General features: G+C 46.2%; 1 protein-coding gene across 2 annotated transcripts in view; it reads right to left on the bottom strand.

Moving 5' to 3' along the window:
* etv4 (ETS variant transcription factor 4) overlaps positions 1–20,340 on the bottom strand; it is a 33,885-nt gene extending 13,545 nt beyond the window's left edge. Inside the window, exons 1-4 of one of the 2 annotated variants that reach the window (XM_076298385.1) lie at positions 19,875–20,340; positions 19,062–19,152; positions 18,748–18,795; positions 12,226–12,279 (exon numbers count right to left, since the gene is read on the bottom strand). In XM_076298385.1, the coding sequence (XP_076154500.1) occupies positions 12,226–12,279; positions 18,748–18,795; positions 19,062–19,152; positions 19,875–19,931 (250 nt within the window). In that variant the 5' untranslated portion in view covers positions 19,932–20,340. Of the gene's footprint in view, positions 1–12,225; positions 12,280–18,747; positions 18,796–19,061; positions 19,153–19,677; positions 19,784–19,874 lie in introns of those variants that run through there. The other variant, XM_076298386.1, reaches the window with a different exon arrangement.
* Between the last annotated feature and the right edge of the window lie 328 nt (positions 20,341–20,668).

The following is a 20,668-nucleotide window of genomic DNA, read 5'->3' as shown; positions in this document are numbered from 1 at the left end:
CGTCTGGGTGTTGGAGTGGGACAGAGATCTGATGGGACCTGCGTGGATAATGTGTCGTCAGGCTGCCGAACAAGAGCCAAGGCCTAAGATGTTTCCTACATCGCTTTCTTTCTTTCTTTTTCTTTCTCTTTCTTTCTTTCATCCTTTCTTTCTGATGTAGACTAGGTTCTAAAGATGGATTGGCAGAACTGTGTCAAGGTAACACGAGCGCGCAAAGACTGGTTTCATGTGGCTCACAAAAAGTATGTAGCCTACACACCATGATTTGTGATACGATCTTCATGAGTGTAGATGGCCACTACCTTTGCCTGTATGTTTTAGCATCATTGTTTTTTTTTTTGCTAACGAGCATCGGCCACTCGTCTGACTCCTCCTGGCACTAAGCATCTAATTAATCGAGCTCTCCTGACCTGGTATCACTGACGAATGCCAAGTCATTAATCTGGGCAAGGATTAAAAGGGGATCTGAGGTGACAAAACTCTAAGTCAATTACATGTTCTGAATTTTAGCTTTAATGTTCAAAAGACTTGAAAAATGAAAAATCCAATCAGGTTGTGTGAAATTAAAACTACTAAAGTGGGAGAAAGAGGAAGGGAGGAAGACAGAAAGAGAGAGAAAGAGAGAGAGAATTAGAGTGGAATGAATGATGGTTTCTGAAAATAGTTAAAGATGTGGTTTGAAGCACTGTGAAACGTCTCTGCCAGCAGCCAAAGGAAATCCTCGGGAAAATGTAACCACGTCAAAGAGCATCCGAGTGCCGTTAACCTCGCGTTCCGTAGTTTACACCGCCGTGGCAGAGGAGTAAACGCTGAGGTGAGGCTGAGGTACTCCATGTTCTCCCTCTCCTTTTCTCTCCCTCTTTCTCTCTCTCTCCCTCTTTATCCCCCCATCTCTCTCTTTCACCCTTGTTCATTCAAAACCCAGCTCTCTTTTTTTTTATAAACTAAAGCTTTGTTGTTTCTGGTTTCTCTCTGGTGCAAATTCGTTTGAGAGTTACATCACCTCTCCTCTCATATTTCATCCGAGGGTTTTTTGTTTCGATGGGGAGGGGGTGGCGTTGGAGGAGTGGAATGGGGTGGGGTGGGGGGGAGGGGTCATGAACTTGTGGATGTGGCGAGTACCATCTGAGCGAAGTGTTTAGATGTACTCTGTCAGATACTGTACACAGAGCGTGGGTTGTGTTGAGACAGGGGGGGTTGTGCGCTGAGAATAGGCAGGAGGTCCATTTGGAGCAGAAGAGTCGGGTGTGTGGAGGAGCGGGTGGGGTGGTGTGGAATGGAATGGTGAAATGGCTTCTGATAAATGGGAACTTCCTCAAAATGTTCAGCTGGCCTCCACCCTCATGAGCAAAAGGATCACCTGAGGCACAATCCTGCCCTCTTTGAAGTCACGCTCACCCCTCTTCCAAAGCAAAAAAGTGAGGGGGGAGAAGGGAAAGCACAGGGTCAGGATGACATCTGCCTTTCCCTTCTATTGCTTCCTCCTAGACACATAATCTCATACAGCTCATCATTAGACCAGAGCCTTACTGTTTATGGGCTGTTGTTGCTTTGCAGATGTATTAATTATTTATTTATTTATTTATTTATTTATTTATGTCTTTTTTATTTTATTTGTATTTTTATTTTATTTGTAAGGGACTATGTACAATTTTTAACATAAATGATGGCATTTGATTCAAGTTAATTTACATCTGCAGTCCACTAGCAGGTAACAATTAGACAACCAATAGACACCAGTCAACATTCAACAAATGACCAGACAGACATATTACAAATCACATATATCACACATGGTAATACACACACACACACACACACCCTGTCAGCACCATGACGCATAACAAATGATCAAAGAATAAATAAGGACAAGTATTTAGCCTATGAAGTCAATGGTTGCAGTATAGAGCCTGTTTGTCTGCTCCCATTTACACACAGAGACGTTCTTCCACAAACCAACGTTCACACCTCCATCCTGGAGAAACACGGAGGTGTGAAACCCCTGTGGCCATTGTGTGTGTGTGTGTGTGTGTGTGAGAGAGAGAGAGAGAGAGAGAGAGAGAGAGAGAGAGAGCTATTGATGGGGGAGTGTTCCCTAGTCTGAGAGGGGCTGTGGACGCAGGGTGGGATGGGGCAGGCCAGGCCTGAGGTGAAGGGTGGAGGTGGAGGTTTTGGGTGGATGGGGGTGGGGTGGTGGGACTTTACATATGTAAATGGCGTGCTTGAGAGGAGAGGATGGGCCCGGGTGAAAGGTGACGGTCATGGTTGAGTGCTTTAGGAAGTGGAGGATCATTAGGGCCAGCCATTCAAGGTGGCTCCCGCCACAAACAAATCCTGGGACCCCTCACAGACACACACACACACATACACTCTCTCACACACACACACACACACACACACACACACACACACACACACACACACACACACACACACACACACACACACACAGCCCTACCCCCATCTTACACACACACACACCAGCTGTGACAGATGGAAATACTGGTGGCCCTATTTTGGAAACCAAAATGTCTACATGATTATTCACACATACAAAAATATTTATCAGTTTCAAGAGGAAATAATAAAGCCCACTCACCATCTGGTGAATAAATAAAATTACAAAAAAATTAAAATAATTTAACTCATATTATTTGACTCATTTCTGTTAATTATATACATAATGTGTAATACATTTTTTTGGCCAGTGAATGTTTGACCATAGATGTTTTTTTTTTGCTTCCAGAAACCTGGTGCTGATTCCTCTGGACAGTATTAAAACTCAATGAGTCCACCCCTCTGCACGTTATGTGGCAGAGTCTCTCCATAGCTCACCTCTAGAGTCAAACTTGAGAAGGGCCTGAGGATCTGGATAGCTTTACACCGCGTCCGTGTTTATACGTCCCGGCCATTTCCTGGAACCCTGTAACCTGCCACGGGCCTTTCTGACGGCCAAGTCCTCGATATCGCGCGCGGACCGTTGCAATCATTCAGGAGGGTTTGTAAAATAATATAACACAGTCATAAACACATCCCATGGAAAACGGGAGCGCGGGGCACGGGAACACCTGATCACTCTCGCCAGGCCTTGAGAGCGATTGCGTAAATACTACTTTGGGTAAAGTAAACAAATAAGACCACATAATCCACCTGCTCTGATATGATGGACTGAGGTTATGTCCATGAAGACCATAATCAGTGTGGCATGCGATGTGTAAGGAACAGGTCATTTACATGAACAGAGAGACAGAAAGTGTGTTTGTGTGTGTGTGTGTGGGGGGGGGCGGGGGTGTGGCTGAGAGAGAGAGAGAGAGAGAGAGATAAAGAGAGAAAATGTGTGTGAGTGTGTGTGTAAGAGAGAGAGAGAAATTAAGTGTGTGTGTGTGTGTGTGTGTGTGTGTGTGTGTATATGTGTGTGTGTGTGTGTGTGTGTGTGTGTGTGTGTGTGTGTGTGTGTGTGTGTGTGTGTGTGTGTGTGAGAGAGAGAGAGAGAGTGCGCATGTGTGCGTGTGTGTGTGCGTGCGTGCGTGCGTGCATGCGCACGCACGTGTGTGTGTGTGTGTGTGTGTGTGTGTGTCTGGACTGAGAGAGAGAGATAGAGATAGAGAGAAAAAGAGAAAATGTGTGTGAGTGTGTGTAAGACAGAGAGAGATAAAGAGATTAAGTGTGTGTGTGTGTGTGTGTGTGTGTGTGTGTGTGTGTGTGTGTGTGTGTCTGGACTGAGAGAGAGAGATAGAGAGAAAGAGAGAAAATGTGTGTGAGTGTGTGTGTGTGTGTAAGACAGAGAGAGATAAAGAGATTAAGTGTGTGTGTGTGTGTGTGTGTGTGTGTGGGCTGCACACCTGGCTCTCTCCATTGGCCAATTGATTCCAGCAGTGACAAATCAATGAGAACAACAAGGATGCCAATTATGTCACAATGGCTTTAAAGGTTAAAAAGGAGCCTATTGATTTTTGGTATGCCATTTAGCACCCCCCAGCACTCCTAAAAGCTGCCATGCCTCTCTGCCTGTCACAAGAGATCCCTATTTTTTACTGTATCCAATAAAGTAGGACTTTTCATCATATTCTTTGAGAAATGCACTGATTTTTGCTAATGTACCCGCCTAATGGAAGCAAATTAATTTTTAAAGTTAACTTTTAACTTAAACTTTTTCTTATTAACAAAAGTCAGGATTATTAGAAATGAAAAGTAGGAGAAAAGGTTTCAAATTGCAGTGTGTGTGAGCGAGAGTGAAAGACACACACACACACACACACACACACACACACACACACACACACACACACACAGCAAGTTTGAGTGAGTAAGTGTGTAACATAAGCTTCAATAAAAAAGTGTCCAGTGGAAAAGGGAGAGAGGCAGAAAGAGGAAATGGCTTCTCACAGCAGCAGCAGTCACCCCCCCCCCCCCTCCAGAGCAGCAGTACAGACCGTTTGTGCACACACACAGACATACACACAGACCGTTTGAGCCGTGCACAAACACACAGACATACAACACACAGACCGTTTGAGCCGTGCACACACAGACATACACACAGACCGTTTGTGCACACACACAGACATACACACAGACCGTTTGTGCACACACACAGACATACACACAGACCGTTTGAGCCGTGCACACACACAGACATACACACAGACCGTTTGTGCACACACACAGACATACACACAGACCGTTTGAGCCGTGCACACACACAGACATACACACAGACCGTTTGAGCCGTGCACACACACAGACATACACACAGACCACGGGCACGGACACATGTGCTGGACATGTGGCGTTCAGGTCATCGCACAATTAGAATGAGAGAGGGGGGCCAGCCGGCCGGCCAGGGAAGCCTCCGCAGCCCCCCGAGCCAGAGTGGGGCCTCTGCCAGGCCTATCTGGCCAGTTCAAAGCTGCCCCCGACGGGTGGGCGGACGGCCCGATGAGCTCCCCGGGCCGTTTTGATCTAATTAAAGAGTGACCTTAGGGCGCCGTTGGAGATTCCTCTTTCGAGACTTTGGGAGAATAATGTTGACAAACTGACCAAACGGGATCTGACGGGGAGTGAAACCAAAATGGTGCCACTGACAGGAAATTAGCTCTCAGACAGCTTGCAGCTCAGTGCTATTGCTCTCTCTCTCTCTCTCTCTCTCTCTCTCTCTGTCTTTCTCTCTCTCTCTCTCTCTCTTTTTTTTCTCTCTCTTTCTCTCTCTCTTAATCTCTCTCTTCCTCTCTGTTTCTTTCTCTCTCTCTCTCTCTCTCTCTCTCTCTCTCTCTCTCTCTCTCTCTCTCTCTCTCTCTCTGTCTCTCTGTGGCCGGTGTGGATTCGGCATGGTTGGGCTGTGGTCGTGCGTTAATAAGTGTGGGCCTTTCGCATGCCAGGAGGCGTGCAGCTGAAACTGAGTGCATGTGATGCGATGGGATGTGATGAGAAACAGCTCAGCGAGCACTACTCGCTTCCCCTTTCTGCTGAAGTGACGGCTGCTTTTGGTTTGGGCCTTGACCTGCGAGCCGTTCCGGTGTGTCCGACAAGGGGCCCGATTCACACGGAATACACACCAGCTGACCGTGGCGTCCACACCCTGTTTTTACAGTGACACTGGACAACAACTGAGCTAGCTTTCTCAGTGATGATGTAATCCTGAGCAACAATAAGAGACCAGGATGACTATAGCATCTTTTGTTAAAAAAGTGTGGGCATGTTTGTGTGTGTGTGTGTGTGCATGTTTTTGTTTGTTTTTGAGTGTGTGTGTGTGCATGTTTTTGTTTGTTTTTGAGTGTGTGTGTGTGTGTGTGTGTGTGTCTGTTTGTGTTTCTGTGTGTGAAAGAGAAAGGGAAAAAAACGATGGTATAGAAAGGGATATAGAGAGGGAAAGAAAGAAAGGGAGAGAGTGTGTGAGGAGGAAGAGGGAGAGAAAGAGAGATTGTGTGAAGAGGATGTGGATAATTAATCTCCCCACCTCGCATCCCTCAGCCCCCAATATAGCTGTCCCCTCTTAATGTTTAATGCACGTATTGATTTTTCTGGCCGTTACTGAAATTATATAATGAGCTCCCACTGTACTGATACCCATCCAGGGGTTAGATGGGAAGGGAGGTAGGGAAGGAGGGAGAGGAGGGAGAGGGGGATAGAGGAGAAGAGGAGGAGGAGGAGGGGAGCACTCTCGCTCATCTCAGGAGGGAGATAACACGTGCCCATCGAGTTTCCGTCAAGCCAGCGAGAAATACATTTCTACCAGACCTGCCATTTCCTCCCCCCCCCCACACATACACACATCTCTTTCTCTCTCCCGCTATCTCTCTTTCTCTCTCCGTGGTGCACACTCACTTGCTCACTCACTCACTCGGCTGAGGGATCTCATCGGAGATCTTAATTAGAATGGGTGTGAGAGTACAGAAACACTTAACCTTTCATTTCTCGCACGGCCCCTCGCATTGCACCCCCCCATCTCACCCTTCCCTCTGCACCCCCCCCCCCCCCACATCTCACCCTTCCCTCTGCACCACCCTCTGCACCCCCCCCCCCCCCATCTCACCCTTCCCTCTGCACCACCACCCCCCAAACTCGCCGTTGGGAACAGCACGCCCATGCTCGGGCCCGTCGGGCCTTGGGCCGAGATCCCTGTGTCAGCAGAACCAAGGCACGGATGGGCAAAACAGATGTCTGGGGTGGGGGTGGGGGGCAGCCTAGCATAGCATGGCCGGGCCAGTGACCGGAGCCATTAGGCCGAGCGAGGGCTACCCAGAGTAAACAGACTCCTCATCTCCGTGGGCGGAAGACAATGACAGCTCTATGATATGGGACGATGCAATGGCTGTTTGTTACAACGAGCCTTATTCAGTGCTGAGGATATCGCACTTCTGGACTTTGAGTATTGCCCAACACATGGGCTGACTTGTTGTCATTAGTCATCCTTCCCCCCACACTTCCCTCTCTTTCAGTGAGAGCCCTTAGGAGAGGGGGAGAGGGAGAGGGAGAGGGAGAGAAAGAGAGAGGGGAGGAGGAGGGGAGCAACAGAAATGAAGAGAGAGAGAAAAAAAAGTTTTCCTCAGAAAGGACACAGAGAGCAGACGATGTCCTGGGCTGGTTCGTATTTAAAACCTCCCCTCCCTTCCCCCCTCGCTGTCCAACCCCCCCCCCCCCCCCTCTCTCTCTTCCTCTCGGCTTCCTCTCTCCCTCCCTTCCTCCCTCCCTCTCTCTCTCTCTCTCTCCCCCTGCCCCAGTGATGCAGTAAAACACACACTGCTGTCCATTCACTGTGCTCGTCCATTGCTCCAGTGGCCATACCTCTCCGCCTGGCTGGACGAGAGCTGACTGAGCTCACATCCAGCTTCCAGAGAGCGCGCGCACGGGAACACACAGACACACACACACACACACACACACACACACACACACACACACACACACACACACACACACACACACACAGACACACACACACACACACACACACACACACACACACACACACACACACACACAGGACAGAGCAGAAGCAGACACTACAGACACCCCTAGTTCGGTTCTCTGTTAGCTTCCCAATGGGGGGCTGTTGTGTTGGTTAGTTGTTGGAGAGAGGGGCTTGTTCAGTGGGGACTCAGTGGAGCAAAAGTGTCCTATAAAACTCGGTGCACACATGGCACTTCTCAGAAGGCCAAAAAACAAGAAGCCTCCCTGAACTTCTCTGAAATTCATTCGCGAAGAAGAACAAAAGTCCTCCAGCCAAAAAAAGGAGAAGTGCACGGAATGAAATAGAAGTTCATTAGTCCTCTGAAGGATGTGGATTTCAGCCGTCTTGCTGCTTTGTTTACGAAACCTACTGCTGAAAAGGGAAGTGGGTGAAGAGAAGGGGTAGGAACTATTCCGCAACGCAGCGCTGAGCCTGCGTGCTCAACCTCTCCCATTCATGAATGGAGATTCCGTTTGCACTCAATGTGCTGCCTCAGCCAGTGCCGCACAACCAGCCCATTCATAAAAACGTGTGTGTGTGTGTGTGTGTGTGTTTGTGTGTGTGTGTGTGTGTGTGTGTGTGTGTGTGTGTGTGTGTGTATGTGTGTGTGTGTGTGGGTCAGTTCTCAGTAAAAAAAAAACTTCCTTGGGAGTGACGGCCCCTTCCACAGGATAGGACGAATGGTATCCATGTGTTTCTGGCAGTCGCCTGGATGTTTTTGCAGACTTGTTGCATAGCAGCTGTATTTTGGAAAGTTGAGAGCCCTAGAACTACATATTTTGCTTTGGGAGGGAGAGGGGGGTGGGTTGAGCAATGGAAGAGCTCGGTGATAAGTCCATCAAACGGTCCACAGAACTACCACCAAACAAACAGCTGGACAGCCCAACACTACAGGCAGGCGGACACAGGCACATTTATGCAAAGACAACAACAGCAGACCGTTTCCCCTACAGGGCAGTCTTTTATGCGAGGCTGAGTTAATCTGTTGGTTTCTGTCGTTCTGTTTCTCCTTCTCTCCATTTCTCTCTCTCTCTCTCTGTCTCTCTCTTTCATTCTTACTGTCTCTATGCTCTAAGTCATTCTTTTGCTCTTCTCATGAGCTGGAACTGGATTTAGAGCAACAACTTCCTATATAATTACTACAAGGCACAAAACCAAACAATCAGCCCACACAACACTGCAATTGCTGGATTAGCTCACATCTTGGAACACTCAACGAAAAAGCAAGAGAAGGAGAGAGAGAGAAGGAGAACACAACATAGGGAGAGAAAACGTGAGATAGAGAGAAAAGGAGAAATAAGGAGGGATAAAGAGAAGGAGTAAAAGAGAAAGAGACAGAGAAAGAGAGAGAAGGGGGTAGGTAAAAGAGAAAGAGTCAGAGAGAAAAGGAGAAAGAGAGAAGGAGGGATAGAGAGAATAAGAGAGAGAGAAAAAGAGAAGGGGGGGTGTTGGTGGAGAGTTTTTAAATTCAGCTTAGTTTGTGTACAGACAGGAAGGGGGAGGTGCTCTGAGGCTCCATTCAGAAAAAAGCAGGAATGAGGGTGGAGCCTGCCTGACTGTAAGACATTTTCATGAATGAGAGACCGAGAGTAAAGCCCTTGCTTTGAGAAATGCTCACAAGCGAGTCCATTGTTGTTTTTTTCCCCACTTATCTTTTTTTTTCCACGTCCCAATCTCTTATCAGTCCAAACTACACCGCACATATACACCTAAAGCTGTCATCAGAAACACATGTATCAGTCTTAAACGGAAATAACGTGTGGCACACCTTTCTCTCACGAATTTACACTTTCAATTAATGTGCCATTCATAAGATAAGCGTCTTAATAAGTGCACTGAAGGCAGGTCGGAGGAAGGTGAGAAAGCACACATGTGTTGTTTGAAACGACGGAGCGGTACAGCAGCCAAGCCGACTGCCACTGACAGACGCAGGACAAAGAACTCAGTACTGAGGCTCTGTCCCCACGGAGACCAATGCCCCAAAGGACCATCTAACCCCTGACCTTCACCCCCCCCCCCAACTCAATCCCCCATCCACACAAGAAAAAAAACCCTCAGGTGCCCCCCCCCCCCCCCTCAAAATCTCACAGCAACAGTGTTTGTGTCCGGTCAACAAAAACCAAAAACATCCATCAGCGTTACAGGAAATGCTAGACATCTAAGTTGAAGTAATACGTCTTTGTAATGCACAAATATGTCACAGTTGTTTAGTAATACAGCACACAAACTTGTGTCCTAATGAACAACTATTATTATTGCTAGATCTTAGCATGCAAATACAAATGGAAAATCATGTGTGTGTGTGAATGTTGCAATCAACCGGATGTTGAACATCACCAAACACATGACAGTTGTTGACATCTTTTTTTTCCGTGAGGGATGCAAACAAGCGAGACTGGTCTGCTCCCCTCATTAGTACAGTACAAAATGTCCATACCATCAAGCATAGGTAATCATCACCTGTCTATGACACGGAGGAGAGGAAAGGTCATCCTCCCCTTTTTTCCCCCTTTTCCACTCGTTTTTTTTCCCCTGTTGTTTAATCATGTGGCCAGGGCTTGGCTTGTTAGCTGTTATTGAGGAGGGGAGGGACAAGAGCGGCGAGGATAGATTTGCCAGATGTGCAGGTGTTGCACAACCACTCGCTAAACCCTGGTCTCCCCCCTCCGCTCCTCACCCCCCCACCCCCTCCACCCTCCTTCCCCATCCGACATTCCAGCACACTCCACCAAAAGCTCCCCAGCCAAATGCGCTGCGCCCTGCCTCACATCCCCGACGGGCAAATGGCTCGACTGACAATGCGACAGCATTGCATATGATATCAACAACCTCCCCCCTCTCTCTCTCTCTCCCGCTATCTCTCTCTCTCTCTCTCTCTACCACTGAGATGTTGTTTGCAGACAAGAGACAAGACTGGGGATTGTTGTTGTGAAGTCTCCTGCTGGCTGGCACCATTCAGAGACCTGATTTCGTCTGACTCACCTCCTCAGATGTCACAACTACCAAAGCCACAAAAAGCAAGTTGGTTGGGGGGAGGGGAGGAGTGGAAGTTTTTCATTAAGCTTAAGAAAGGGGAAGAGTTCATCAGGACAGTCATACCTCATTTTAAATGTCTCTCAAGTGGCCTTCGCTAACTCTACAGACACCATTTTAAACCACAGATACATTGCAAGACACACACACACACACACATACACACAGACAGTTGTTTTCTGCAGCTCCACGGGTGGTGAAATTGACCCAGTACAACACATATCACCTCTGTCCAGCGCTTGGGTGAAAGAGCGGTGTGACTGTCAATCACTGCTGTCCTGCACTTCACTAATGTGAAGGGTCTGTCAGGCTGAATGCGTTGTGGCTTTGTGGCGGCCAGGACTCGCTGATGTCATTAGCGATTGGCTGCGCCCCGCTGGGGTTAAGTAGACACGACCTTTGCGTGCCCCAGAGTTCAGCCCCACTTCCTCTCGGCGCATTGTCGGACAGCAGACAGGAACAATATGTTAGTGGATGCATCTGTCAGTGCGGTGATAGGGTTAAACTCTGCACTGTTTACATACACACTCACACACAACACATACACTCACTCAGGCACACACACACTAACTCACTCACGCACGCACGCACACAAACACACACACACACACACACACACACACACACACACACACACACACACACTCACACACCTACACATACCCACACTAACACACACACACACACACACACACACACACACACAGAAACAGACATACTCACTCATTCACAAATTTTACCCACACACTCTCTCACTTACTCACTCATACATACACACACACACACACACACGCACACACACACACACACACACACACACACACACACAGAAAGTGAGGAAGAGACTACATTTTTAGGCGGTTGAAAGTTTCGGTAACGTTTGAAAATTTGTGGTAGCGCCTGTGTCGCCCATTTAATTGCGCCTGCTCAATTTCAGGTTGCAGGCCCTGGCACACTCCAAAATAACATGGGGTGACTCATCCCATATGAACTCCCTACCCTCGCTGCTGTTGCCCACATTGTTTCCACAACAGGTATTGTGCTTTTCTTTGTGTATTTTTCATTTCACTTAGCTCAGGCCCAACCCATGGGTCTGTTTAAGGATGACAAAGAATCTAGGGGAAATGCGCAAACACACACAGACACACACACTCACACACCTACACATACCCACACTAACACACACACATACACACATACACATACCCATACCCACACATACATACAAATTCATACACACACACACACACACACCCAACCACTTATACAGCCACAAAGCCTGAAACACTTTTGTGTGAAGACCCAACAACATTAAAAAGGGACACCGCAGTTGAAAAGGCGGCCTTTAGGATTGTGGGCTAGTGGAATTTGCTTGTCCATTTACACCTCTGCCGGGTACAAAAGGCAATCTTTGTATCAGACGGCTGAATGATCTTTTACTGGTTTCCTGAGCCGCCCCATTCACTCTTTCAAGCACATGCAAATGGAGCTGTCAGGTAGAACACAGCCAGCCAAATGGAAACACGTCAGAGAAACTTCTAGCTCATGGAAGAGGCTACCATGCTATAGGAGATGCAGACACTGCACCCAAGCTTCAAGCAGTTCCCTGGTCTTTCTTCATCTCTCTCTCTCTCTCTTTCTTTCATCACCCATCACCATTTTTTAATCTGTCTGTCTATCCCAAACGTAAACAGGCATGCATGACCATATTATTAATCAACAGCTCCGGGCTGTGTACTTACAGTTTTCTGAGTGGAAGTCAGGGACAAACTGCTCATCACTGTCAGGAACTTGAGCTGTAGTCAACAGAAAAGAGAACAAGAGGTGAGAGACAGAACATACATGTCACAACGGCACACATTAAATCTTTTGGAGTCAGTGCTATTGTACTTTTTCTTTGGAGAGTACCTTTCATGAGATTTTTTCATAGACCTCATTGAATCACAAACACAGACAAAGGCAACTGAGGAAAATATCCCTTCCACATCACTTCTTGGCAAATGCAAATCATTTTTCTTCGGTGTACTTAATGATAGTAGTATTTACAGATACAGTAATTATAGTTAATGCCAGTCAAGCCCTGGGCAAGTGTTTCCACTTCACCTTATGAGGAAAAACACTGAATCACCGGCTCTAGTTTCTGCCACTTTCAGAAGCAGGCTCTGAAAATGTTTCATTCCTGAATGCTCGGACACCGATTCCCAGACCGCTGGTCATCCATCACGGTGGGCACCGGACCAACGTGAGTCCCGTTATGTGTCTCCCACGAGCCGTGAATATTCCTGTAACTACTGTTTGATGATGAGGTCCGCGGAGAGCAGGCGCTGCTGAATGAGTTTGTCATTTTGATCTTTTCTGAAGCGGCACGCTAATGGCCCCGCGCGCCTCCCGGCTCCCCAGCCGCTGAAATCTGAGTTAGAGGCTCGGCCGCGGCCCCGGCGACCTTCACCAGCCTCTTTTCCATGCGCCAGCACTTCTCCATGAAGGAGCCGGATCGATTTCACAGAGTGGTGTGTGAGTGTGTGTGTGTGTGTGTGTGTGTGTGTGTGTGTGTGTGGGGCTATGTAAGTGTGAATCAGATTGTTGCTGGATCCCATCAAGCTAAGTGTGGATCCGAAGCTATACTCCTGTTCAGATACTGTAGTTCATCCTCTGTCTCTCACACACACACACACACACACACACACACACACACACACACACACACACACACACACGCTACCTCCAGCCCATCCGCATCACAGAGGTCCAAGTCCAAAGACGCCAGTGTTAAAAAAAATTGCCCTGTTAGAACAAAAGCTGGCAATCAGTCTTAACTAATCTATCCCCGCGCAGGATAACTGATGGCTGGGTTAGTGGCATCCAGAGCACTGCTCTTTGTGATTTACTGCCTTTAGACTGGTTTTACGTGAGCGAGTGAATGTCAGTCACACACTCTGGGTATTGAACCAACCAATGGCAGATCAATACCACAGCCAAAGGTTCATCTCCACCTTCCTTTCACCATACACTGAGTTTCAGTTAAGAATGGACTTAACATAGGCTGTGGGTTGCAACACATCCGCAATCACAGCGCACGCACACACACACACACACACACACAAATTTAAGGAAACTGTGAATCTTAGTTTAATTTTTTAAGGCTTCATGATTTTCAATCAATAATGGAGTATATCAATAAATAGTAATGCAAATTACTTTTTTTTCTTCATAAAAGCAAACCAGAAAACATAAGACTGGAGTACATGCCCTGTCTCTCACACTTTTTTTATCTCTGCCTGTGTGTTTCCTCCCTCTCTCTCTCTTTCTCTCTCTCTCTCTCTCTCTCTCTCTCTCATCCTGTTCCTAGAACACCCCACAGGACATCCACGGCCAGCCTTGATGTGCGCTGGTTCGCCGAGGTGTTCTGGAATTCATCACCTGCCCCTGACACCGTTTGATGAGCCGCTGCTTAAGGTCAGGCCAGAAGTGCCTGGCAAGTGAAGGAGCGAGAAAGACAGACAGCAGACAGAGGGGTGTGTGTGTGTGTGCATGTGTGTGTGTGTGTGTGTGTGTGGGGGGGGGGGGGGTAGGGGGGTCAGTGGAGGGTAAGGAGGATTCCAGGATGAGTTCTCTTTTTTCCCCTTTGAACCTCAATCATGTGATGCTGGCTTCGCAGGTCTGTCTTTTATGAAGTGGAACCTTGACAGCCTGGTAAGTGTGCACTACGGCTTTGCCAGTGCTTTGGTGCGCCATAGAATTCAACTGTGCTCTCTGCTTTTTTTTTTCACAGCCACGCAGCTAAATACATAGATGTTTATGATTGATTGAGAACTTGATATAGCAGTCTTTTGCATATGCCCTTCCCAGAGGCAATTATCCAACCCTCTCTGTGCTTTTCCGTCCAAATTTGAGGGAGAAAAGTTGGACTCCGATCAGCTCTCTGGTGAACCTCAAAATGATTACTGCCTCAGTTGTTTCAAGGGCCACATAGGGTGAAGTCAACAGCAGGCACAGACACAGACACTCTCACACACACTGAAACAAATCCACTTGCACTGGCAGACAAAGGCCTGTGGATACGCGCATGAATGCTACACAACATCTCGCACCTACGTGGAGGGTTAGCGAGTTCTGACACTAGACTGCTTTGCACACTCTCTATTGAACGAAGTGTACTCAGTAAACAATGCTGTCTGACTCTTGACTGTGTAAACACAATATAATAACTTGTCACTGAAAGGACTGACTCACAATGTTAATAACAGGCTCTGAACTCGTTGTGACCTTTTAAAACGGTTGCCCATCCCAAAGTCATTCCAGAAGGGACCTCATATTATTGTGCTTGCTTTGGAATGTTGGTAGCAACCAAGATGGAGGGGGAAAAAAACGCCTAAAATAAGAGCCATCCAAAGGAGGCGACTCCAACACAAACAAAATGTGCACTCCTCCCTTTTGTGTCCCTGAACCCGGTGTTAGGCCAGTTAATCTCAGCAGGAACCGGAGAACCAAACATCCCAAACTGCTACTGAAATCAACCCTAGCCATGTCAATATTACTTTTATTACTATATTATTACTATGTCAATATAAGTTCCATATCCACCTATTAATGAAGTCCCCCTTTTTCACAAGAACTATTTTCAGTGAAATGAGCCATAACCGACCGTATATCATAAACTGCTACTGAAATCAGCCCTCAGCATGTCCTCTGGACTGATAAGTTGCATATCCACGCATTGATAAAGTCCTCACAAGAACAATTTACAATGAAGTGAGCCATGACCAACCGTACAGAACCACAACCAAGGCGTTTAGTAGTCGTTATGCAAACCCAGCCGAATGGTGGCTGCAGGTGCAACTTTGACACATGGTGTTGTCTTACTCTACTCGCCATTTCCATGGGGGCCGCGAGATCAATTGTGCACCTCCCACTGCGCTGGTGTGCCAACCTTGGGAATAGGCAGGGGGGGTGAGGCCATCTTGACCCAGTGGGACTGGAGCACACTAGTGCCCAGTGTTCGCCTGTTTGGGCGTATGGCCAGGTGGCTTCGCAGCCCACCGACGGCCAAGCCAAACCCGTTGGCATGGTAACAGTCGCATGATAGATGAGGGGGTACATGCCCCTATAGAAAAATCAAACCCTCCCATGTTAAAATCAGTGACTACCACTGTCAGCCATGGGCCATATCTAGTGCTAAGTGAACCAAAAATATAAGCTGAAATGAAATCCAAAAAAAAAACAGGTCACTGCACTGAGAAAAGAATATCCACAATAACTTGGATTGTTGACTAAATATTATTCTTTACAATCAGATTAATTGAGATAATTGGCCGGGCTTTCACGGGGGATGCACTCACGAGGAAGTTAAGGAAATGAAAGTGTAGAGGCAGAATGACCCATAATCTCCACTTGTTTGTGCAGCGTGGTCCTACCTCAGAGAGGGTAATTTGATTGTTTTATTGTTTTCGTCCCTCTCTCTGGCTCAAGCCTACTCCCCTGCCCTCACTTCCACAATGCAATGCATGCGTCCCCAACACACAGACGGCGTGAATGCCAGTGCCAATGACATCAGCGGGGCCAGTTAAGGAGGCCAAACCCAGCCCTGTGTTTGCACTCTGGACAGACCATTCCCCCCCCCCCTCGTCGCTTTCCTCAAGGCACCAGACCTTACATGACGCACTGTACCAGGAGAGAGGAAATAAGAGACTTTCAAATCCACTTCTTTTAAAACCATCCTCCTTCCGTTTCCTGTGCCTTTTTTCTCCTCTCTCTCTCTCTCTCTCTCTCTGCTTCTAAGCACGCTCAGATAAAGCACACTGATTTTCTTACATGCTGTTCTGTCCCCATTCGCCGTACAGTAATTCTATTACCTCCATTTAAGTTTTCCTCTCCTCTGCCCCTAAGGAAAAGGATAAGGCCGTTTTTTATGGGAGAGAGCATAGGCCAGTGTGTTTGGGCCTCCAGATCAAACAATAAATCATTCAGACCAGTTTCAACATGTCTCAAATGGAACACATGCAGTGTGCTTCAGAAAAAAAATAGAAGTAAGAGGAAGAGAAAAAAAAAGCATTAAGGATAGTCTGAGACTCAGAGCCTCTAGCTTACAAGTCTCATGGGATGACTGGAGCACAGGCGTGTGTGTGTGTGTGTGTGTGTGTGTGTGTGTGCGCGTATGCAGTCGGTTAGCTTTCAGGAACGTCTTGTCAGGGGCTTTGAAATGCAAGTCAGCACAAGACTGGGAGTGCGTCTGTGAGTGCGCGGAGACATGTTTCCTTTTTCTCAGAGGAAAACTCAATGACTACTTTTTCTTTTTTTTCTTTTTTTTTTTTTGAAAAAAAAAAAAAAAGGTCAAACAGATCCTGGGCGGAGTCAGAAGGTCCCAGTCTTAAAAGTAAAAACTAACAACAAGACTGGACAAGCTCCTTCATTGAGGACTTTCCTGTGGTCTCATCCTCTCTTCCTCTCCTTCAAACTCTGAGAAGCCTCAAGCATTTTCTTTTTCACAGTATGGTGAATCACGCTGCTATCCATCACCTGATTATATACCCTAAACACAAACTAAGCAGAACAAAGGACCACATTCATCAAGGGCACAACTAATGCTTTTTTTCTTCTTTGATAGCACCTACAATCTCCGAGCCACAAACACACACTCTTTATAAATCTACACCCTTCTCTATTTCTATTTCTTATTATTTACTGTGTCATAGACTGCCTGCCCTCCCTGAAGACTTAACACATTTAAGAGCCTGTAAGGTAATCAAGTACTGGAAGCTTCCCCTACTGTTGCCATCTTTACAGTCTTTGTCTTGTGTCGCCTTTGGGCTGACGTGTGAAATTCACAGGTCCACGCTGCATGATAATGGGTGATAAGTCTGTACTTTGGGGAATGGCCCCGTAAACCTGTGCTGACTTCCCATCAGGGGAGAAAGGCCCACTGGTAGTCACACACTCTCCCGAGGCCCCAAACATGACGATGTGAAAAAGAAGGACACTGCGAGGGGATGGCCTTAGGTTTCAACAGTGGTTGTCACCATGTAATTAACCTTACAGCACTTGTGGCCGTGGTGAGCTTCACGTTGTACTTTGCCTTCGTCTGACTGTCTGCAGCGGAGTATCACGTTGTGAGCCGTGAGGCGACCATGACGCCAGTTTTCCAGGAAGGCAAATTGTTGGATTCCTCTGCATCCATTATGTCTGATGCCAATTATGGCTCCACTTCAACACTTCAAGAAGTGACCTTGAGCTGCCTCGCTACTGCGTCTTGCGTCCCCTTTGAAGTCCTTTGTCAAAGACACTCGAGGAACTCAAGGGCCAGGGGGGGGGGGGGGGGGGCTATGCATCTGGTTAACGCTAGTAAATCATCAGCATATGCATCAGCTTTATCGTCGACACAATTCAAATACCACACTAAATTCAGACAACAAACTCTGTGCCTTTATCCCTGGCCACAACATCAGAGGTTAGGCCTATACTGAGAGAGAGAGAAAAAAGTGTAACATCATAAACAGTAAACTCAGAACAAAAAGGCTCTTTTTTTCCGGCTGGAGTTCACTTTGTAACTGCATCACCATACATAGTTCTAGTAGGCTTGTAACACTTGTGTGCTCTCAGCTCCAAATACGGAGCATTGTTTCTGCCGAGCCTCGTTTCACCACCTCCCCTCCGGAGTACCAGTCCCTACAGGCTGCCTGTCTGTGTGTGTGTGTGTGTGTGTGTGTGTGTGTGTGTGTGTGTGTGTGTGTGTGTGTGTGTGTGTGTGTGTGTGTGTGTGTGTGTGTGTTTTGCTGGAAACACCGAGGCCAACACGGTCAAAACAGGATACACCATGCAACCCAGGTCTATGCTTGGAAACGCAGATTAATTTGTCATATTGAACAAATGACTTTTCATCTGGCACAAATGCTACATTGTAAATGTCAACAGCAGCGCATGAGGTATTTAAGGCCAAAGTCATTGCCAATGCAATGAAAACCTGAACCAGGCACAAGCCTATACTTGTGTTGTAAACATCATATAATAGGTATCAAATTGAGACTGCAAATAAATTGCATGTTCGTGATTATTCTGCAGTACCACAAATTGTTCAGCAATTCCAATAATCAACAGCAATGAGAGAAGGCTACGCATTATGCACCTTGAAATAGTACTAAAAAGCGGATGTTCCGGAGCCTCAATTAATTAACATGGGATCTGCTTTGTATACACGTACGGTTGATTCACTTGACCTTTTATTGTGACCGCTAGAGGGATTAAACATACACAAGGCAAATGAGCCTTACCTTCTGTGAGCCACGTCTCCTGAAGTTGGCTTAAATCCTGAAAGAGGTCTGGAAGGAAGCAGGAGAGCGAAAAAGAGACACATGAGTGATACATTTATGAGCTGTGTATCTAGTTTAGGCTATAACAAACAGGTCCAACCTTAAATCATGTTAGTTCTATAGCTATACAGTAAGTTGCCTTCATGTTACCCAAGTCATTGTAAAGTCGAATATGTATCTATTTTAGTTGGAGTATAAAAATGACAGTAAGCCTACTCATCGGTCTTTAAAACCCGCAGACTTGCGTGCGCAAGGGCATGCGTTTGATACTTTACCTTCTGATTCCTGAGGGGGTAATTCGGTGTCCATGTATTTCCTTTTCGCGGCCATCAACAGTCTATTTAGGGGCCCATTTCCTTGCGACTTCTGAAAAAAAAAACACACAAGGTGATTAAAAACGTTTACTTTATAAAATGTTCGGAATAAAAATTGGCAAAGTGAAATAAATGTTGTCTAATAACACATTTACAGTAGGTTACCCAACTCTAAAATAATGGCATTAAAAATGACAAATAGTCTATCAACAATTAATAAACATAGAGAACAATATGTAACCTATGATTTAGACCAATGTTGTCAAAATGATCATAATGGCACTCTCAACATTGTCAACAATATACATTATATTGACAACGTGTTTTTACGTGGTTAAGAATAAATATTTTGCAAATGGTTATTAGGCATGTTTTCTCCATTTACTTTGATAATTAGCTAGACATGAACCAAGCTATAAAAAAAAATAGTAGACATACAGGTTGTGAGGACAGAGTTTCCCTTTTAAAATAATCAAAGACTGAACAGCAACACAGACTATAAACACTCAAAATATACGCTTTAACCTACGGGTGATCACAGTAACTCACAGTCACGTGTAACAGTTTATTTACGTACTTTAGATTCATCGGAGTATAGTTCGGTGAGACAGGCATGAGGCTTTGTAGAGTTAAACCAAACTTAAAACAGTTTTCGTTAAGGCGATTGCTCCAAACATTTCACATGCAACAGAAACCGAGGCAGTCCAAAGCATACAAGTAGGATACGAAGGCATTGCAAACCGTGAAAATACGTGTGTACTGATCCATACGTACATTAGCTAAAGTGTAAGGCACTTGCTGGTCCAAATATCCGTCCATTTTATAATCCATCCGTTAACCGTTTGTGGTCATTTAGGCTGTGTTGAATGAGATCCACGCAGCCTGCAAAGAGAGAGAGGGAGAGGGAACAGGACAGGGGCAGCGGTAGTTCTGAATGGAGCGGCGAGAAAGCTGCATACATAATGAGCTCCATTCACAAAAAAAACGCAGAGAAGGAAATCAATGGCGAACGACCGTATAGCCTACAGCGCAACGCCGTCCCTCTCCGCTCAGACTGTAGTATAACTACAGACAGACTGCTCTCTACTTGCTCAATGCATTCACTTTTCCCTGTTTTTTCAACAGCTTAAATCTAATATGACTGAAGGTTGATAATTGTCCATAGTGTTATTAACATAGGACTAGCCTACTAAAAACATTATTAATGTCAACTGAAGTCAAATATGGAACGAGGGAGATAAGTGCAACCTCAATTTCCTGTTTTGAGTTGTCCTGTTTAATGTCAATCTCACAGACGGCTCTAGTCAGGCTACTAACGTCATCTTAGATATGTGAAACTTTGGTGGGACTTTGCATGTACTTTTGTTTTAAATACTTTTATTGTTTAAGACGTTTTAGAACATTCCACAAACAAGCAATGTTGAACTTTTAACGTAGCCTATAGTCATAACATTTAGGATATAGGCTACTATATTTAACATAATTTGGGAACTTTCGAGTTTATGATCAAGACCATGATGCGCTAAAAGAAAAGCTATAGTTTAATTGTTAAGGCAGTATTTTTTTTT

Source organism: Alosa pseudoharengus, unplaced genomic scaffold (genome assembly GCF_046254945.1).
Source record: "Alosa pseudoharengus isolate Yale_2024_CS ecotype anadromous, Long Island Sound unplaced genomic scaffold, YU_APseudo_1.1 YU_APseudo_1.1_scf_21, whole genome shotgun sequence".
NCBI classification, from domain to species: domain Eukaryota; kingdom Metazoa; phylum Chordata; class Actinopteri; order Clupeiformes; family Clupeidae; genus Alosa; species Alosa pseudoharengus.
Note: the sequence above shows the minus strand (reverse complement) of the source record. Positions and strands in the feature narration are given on the sequence as shown.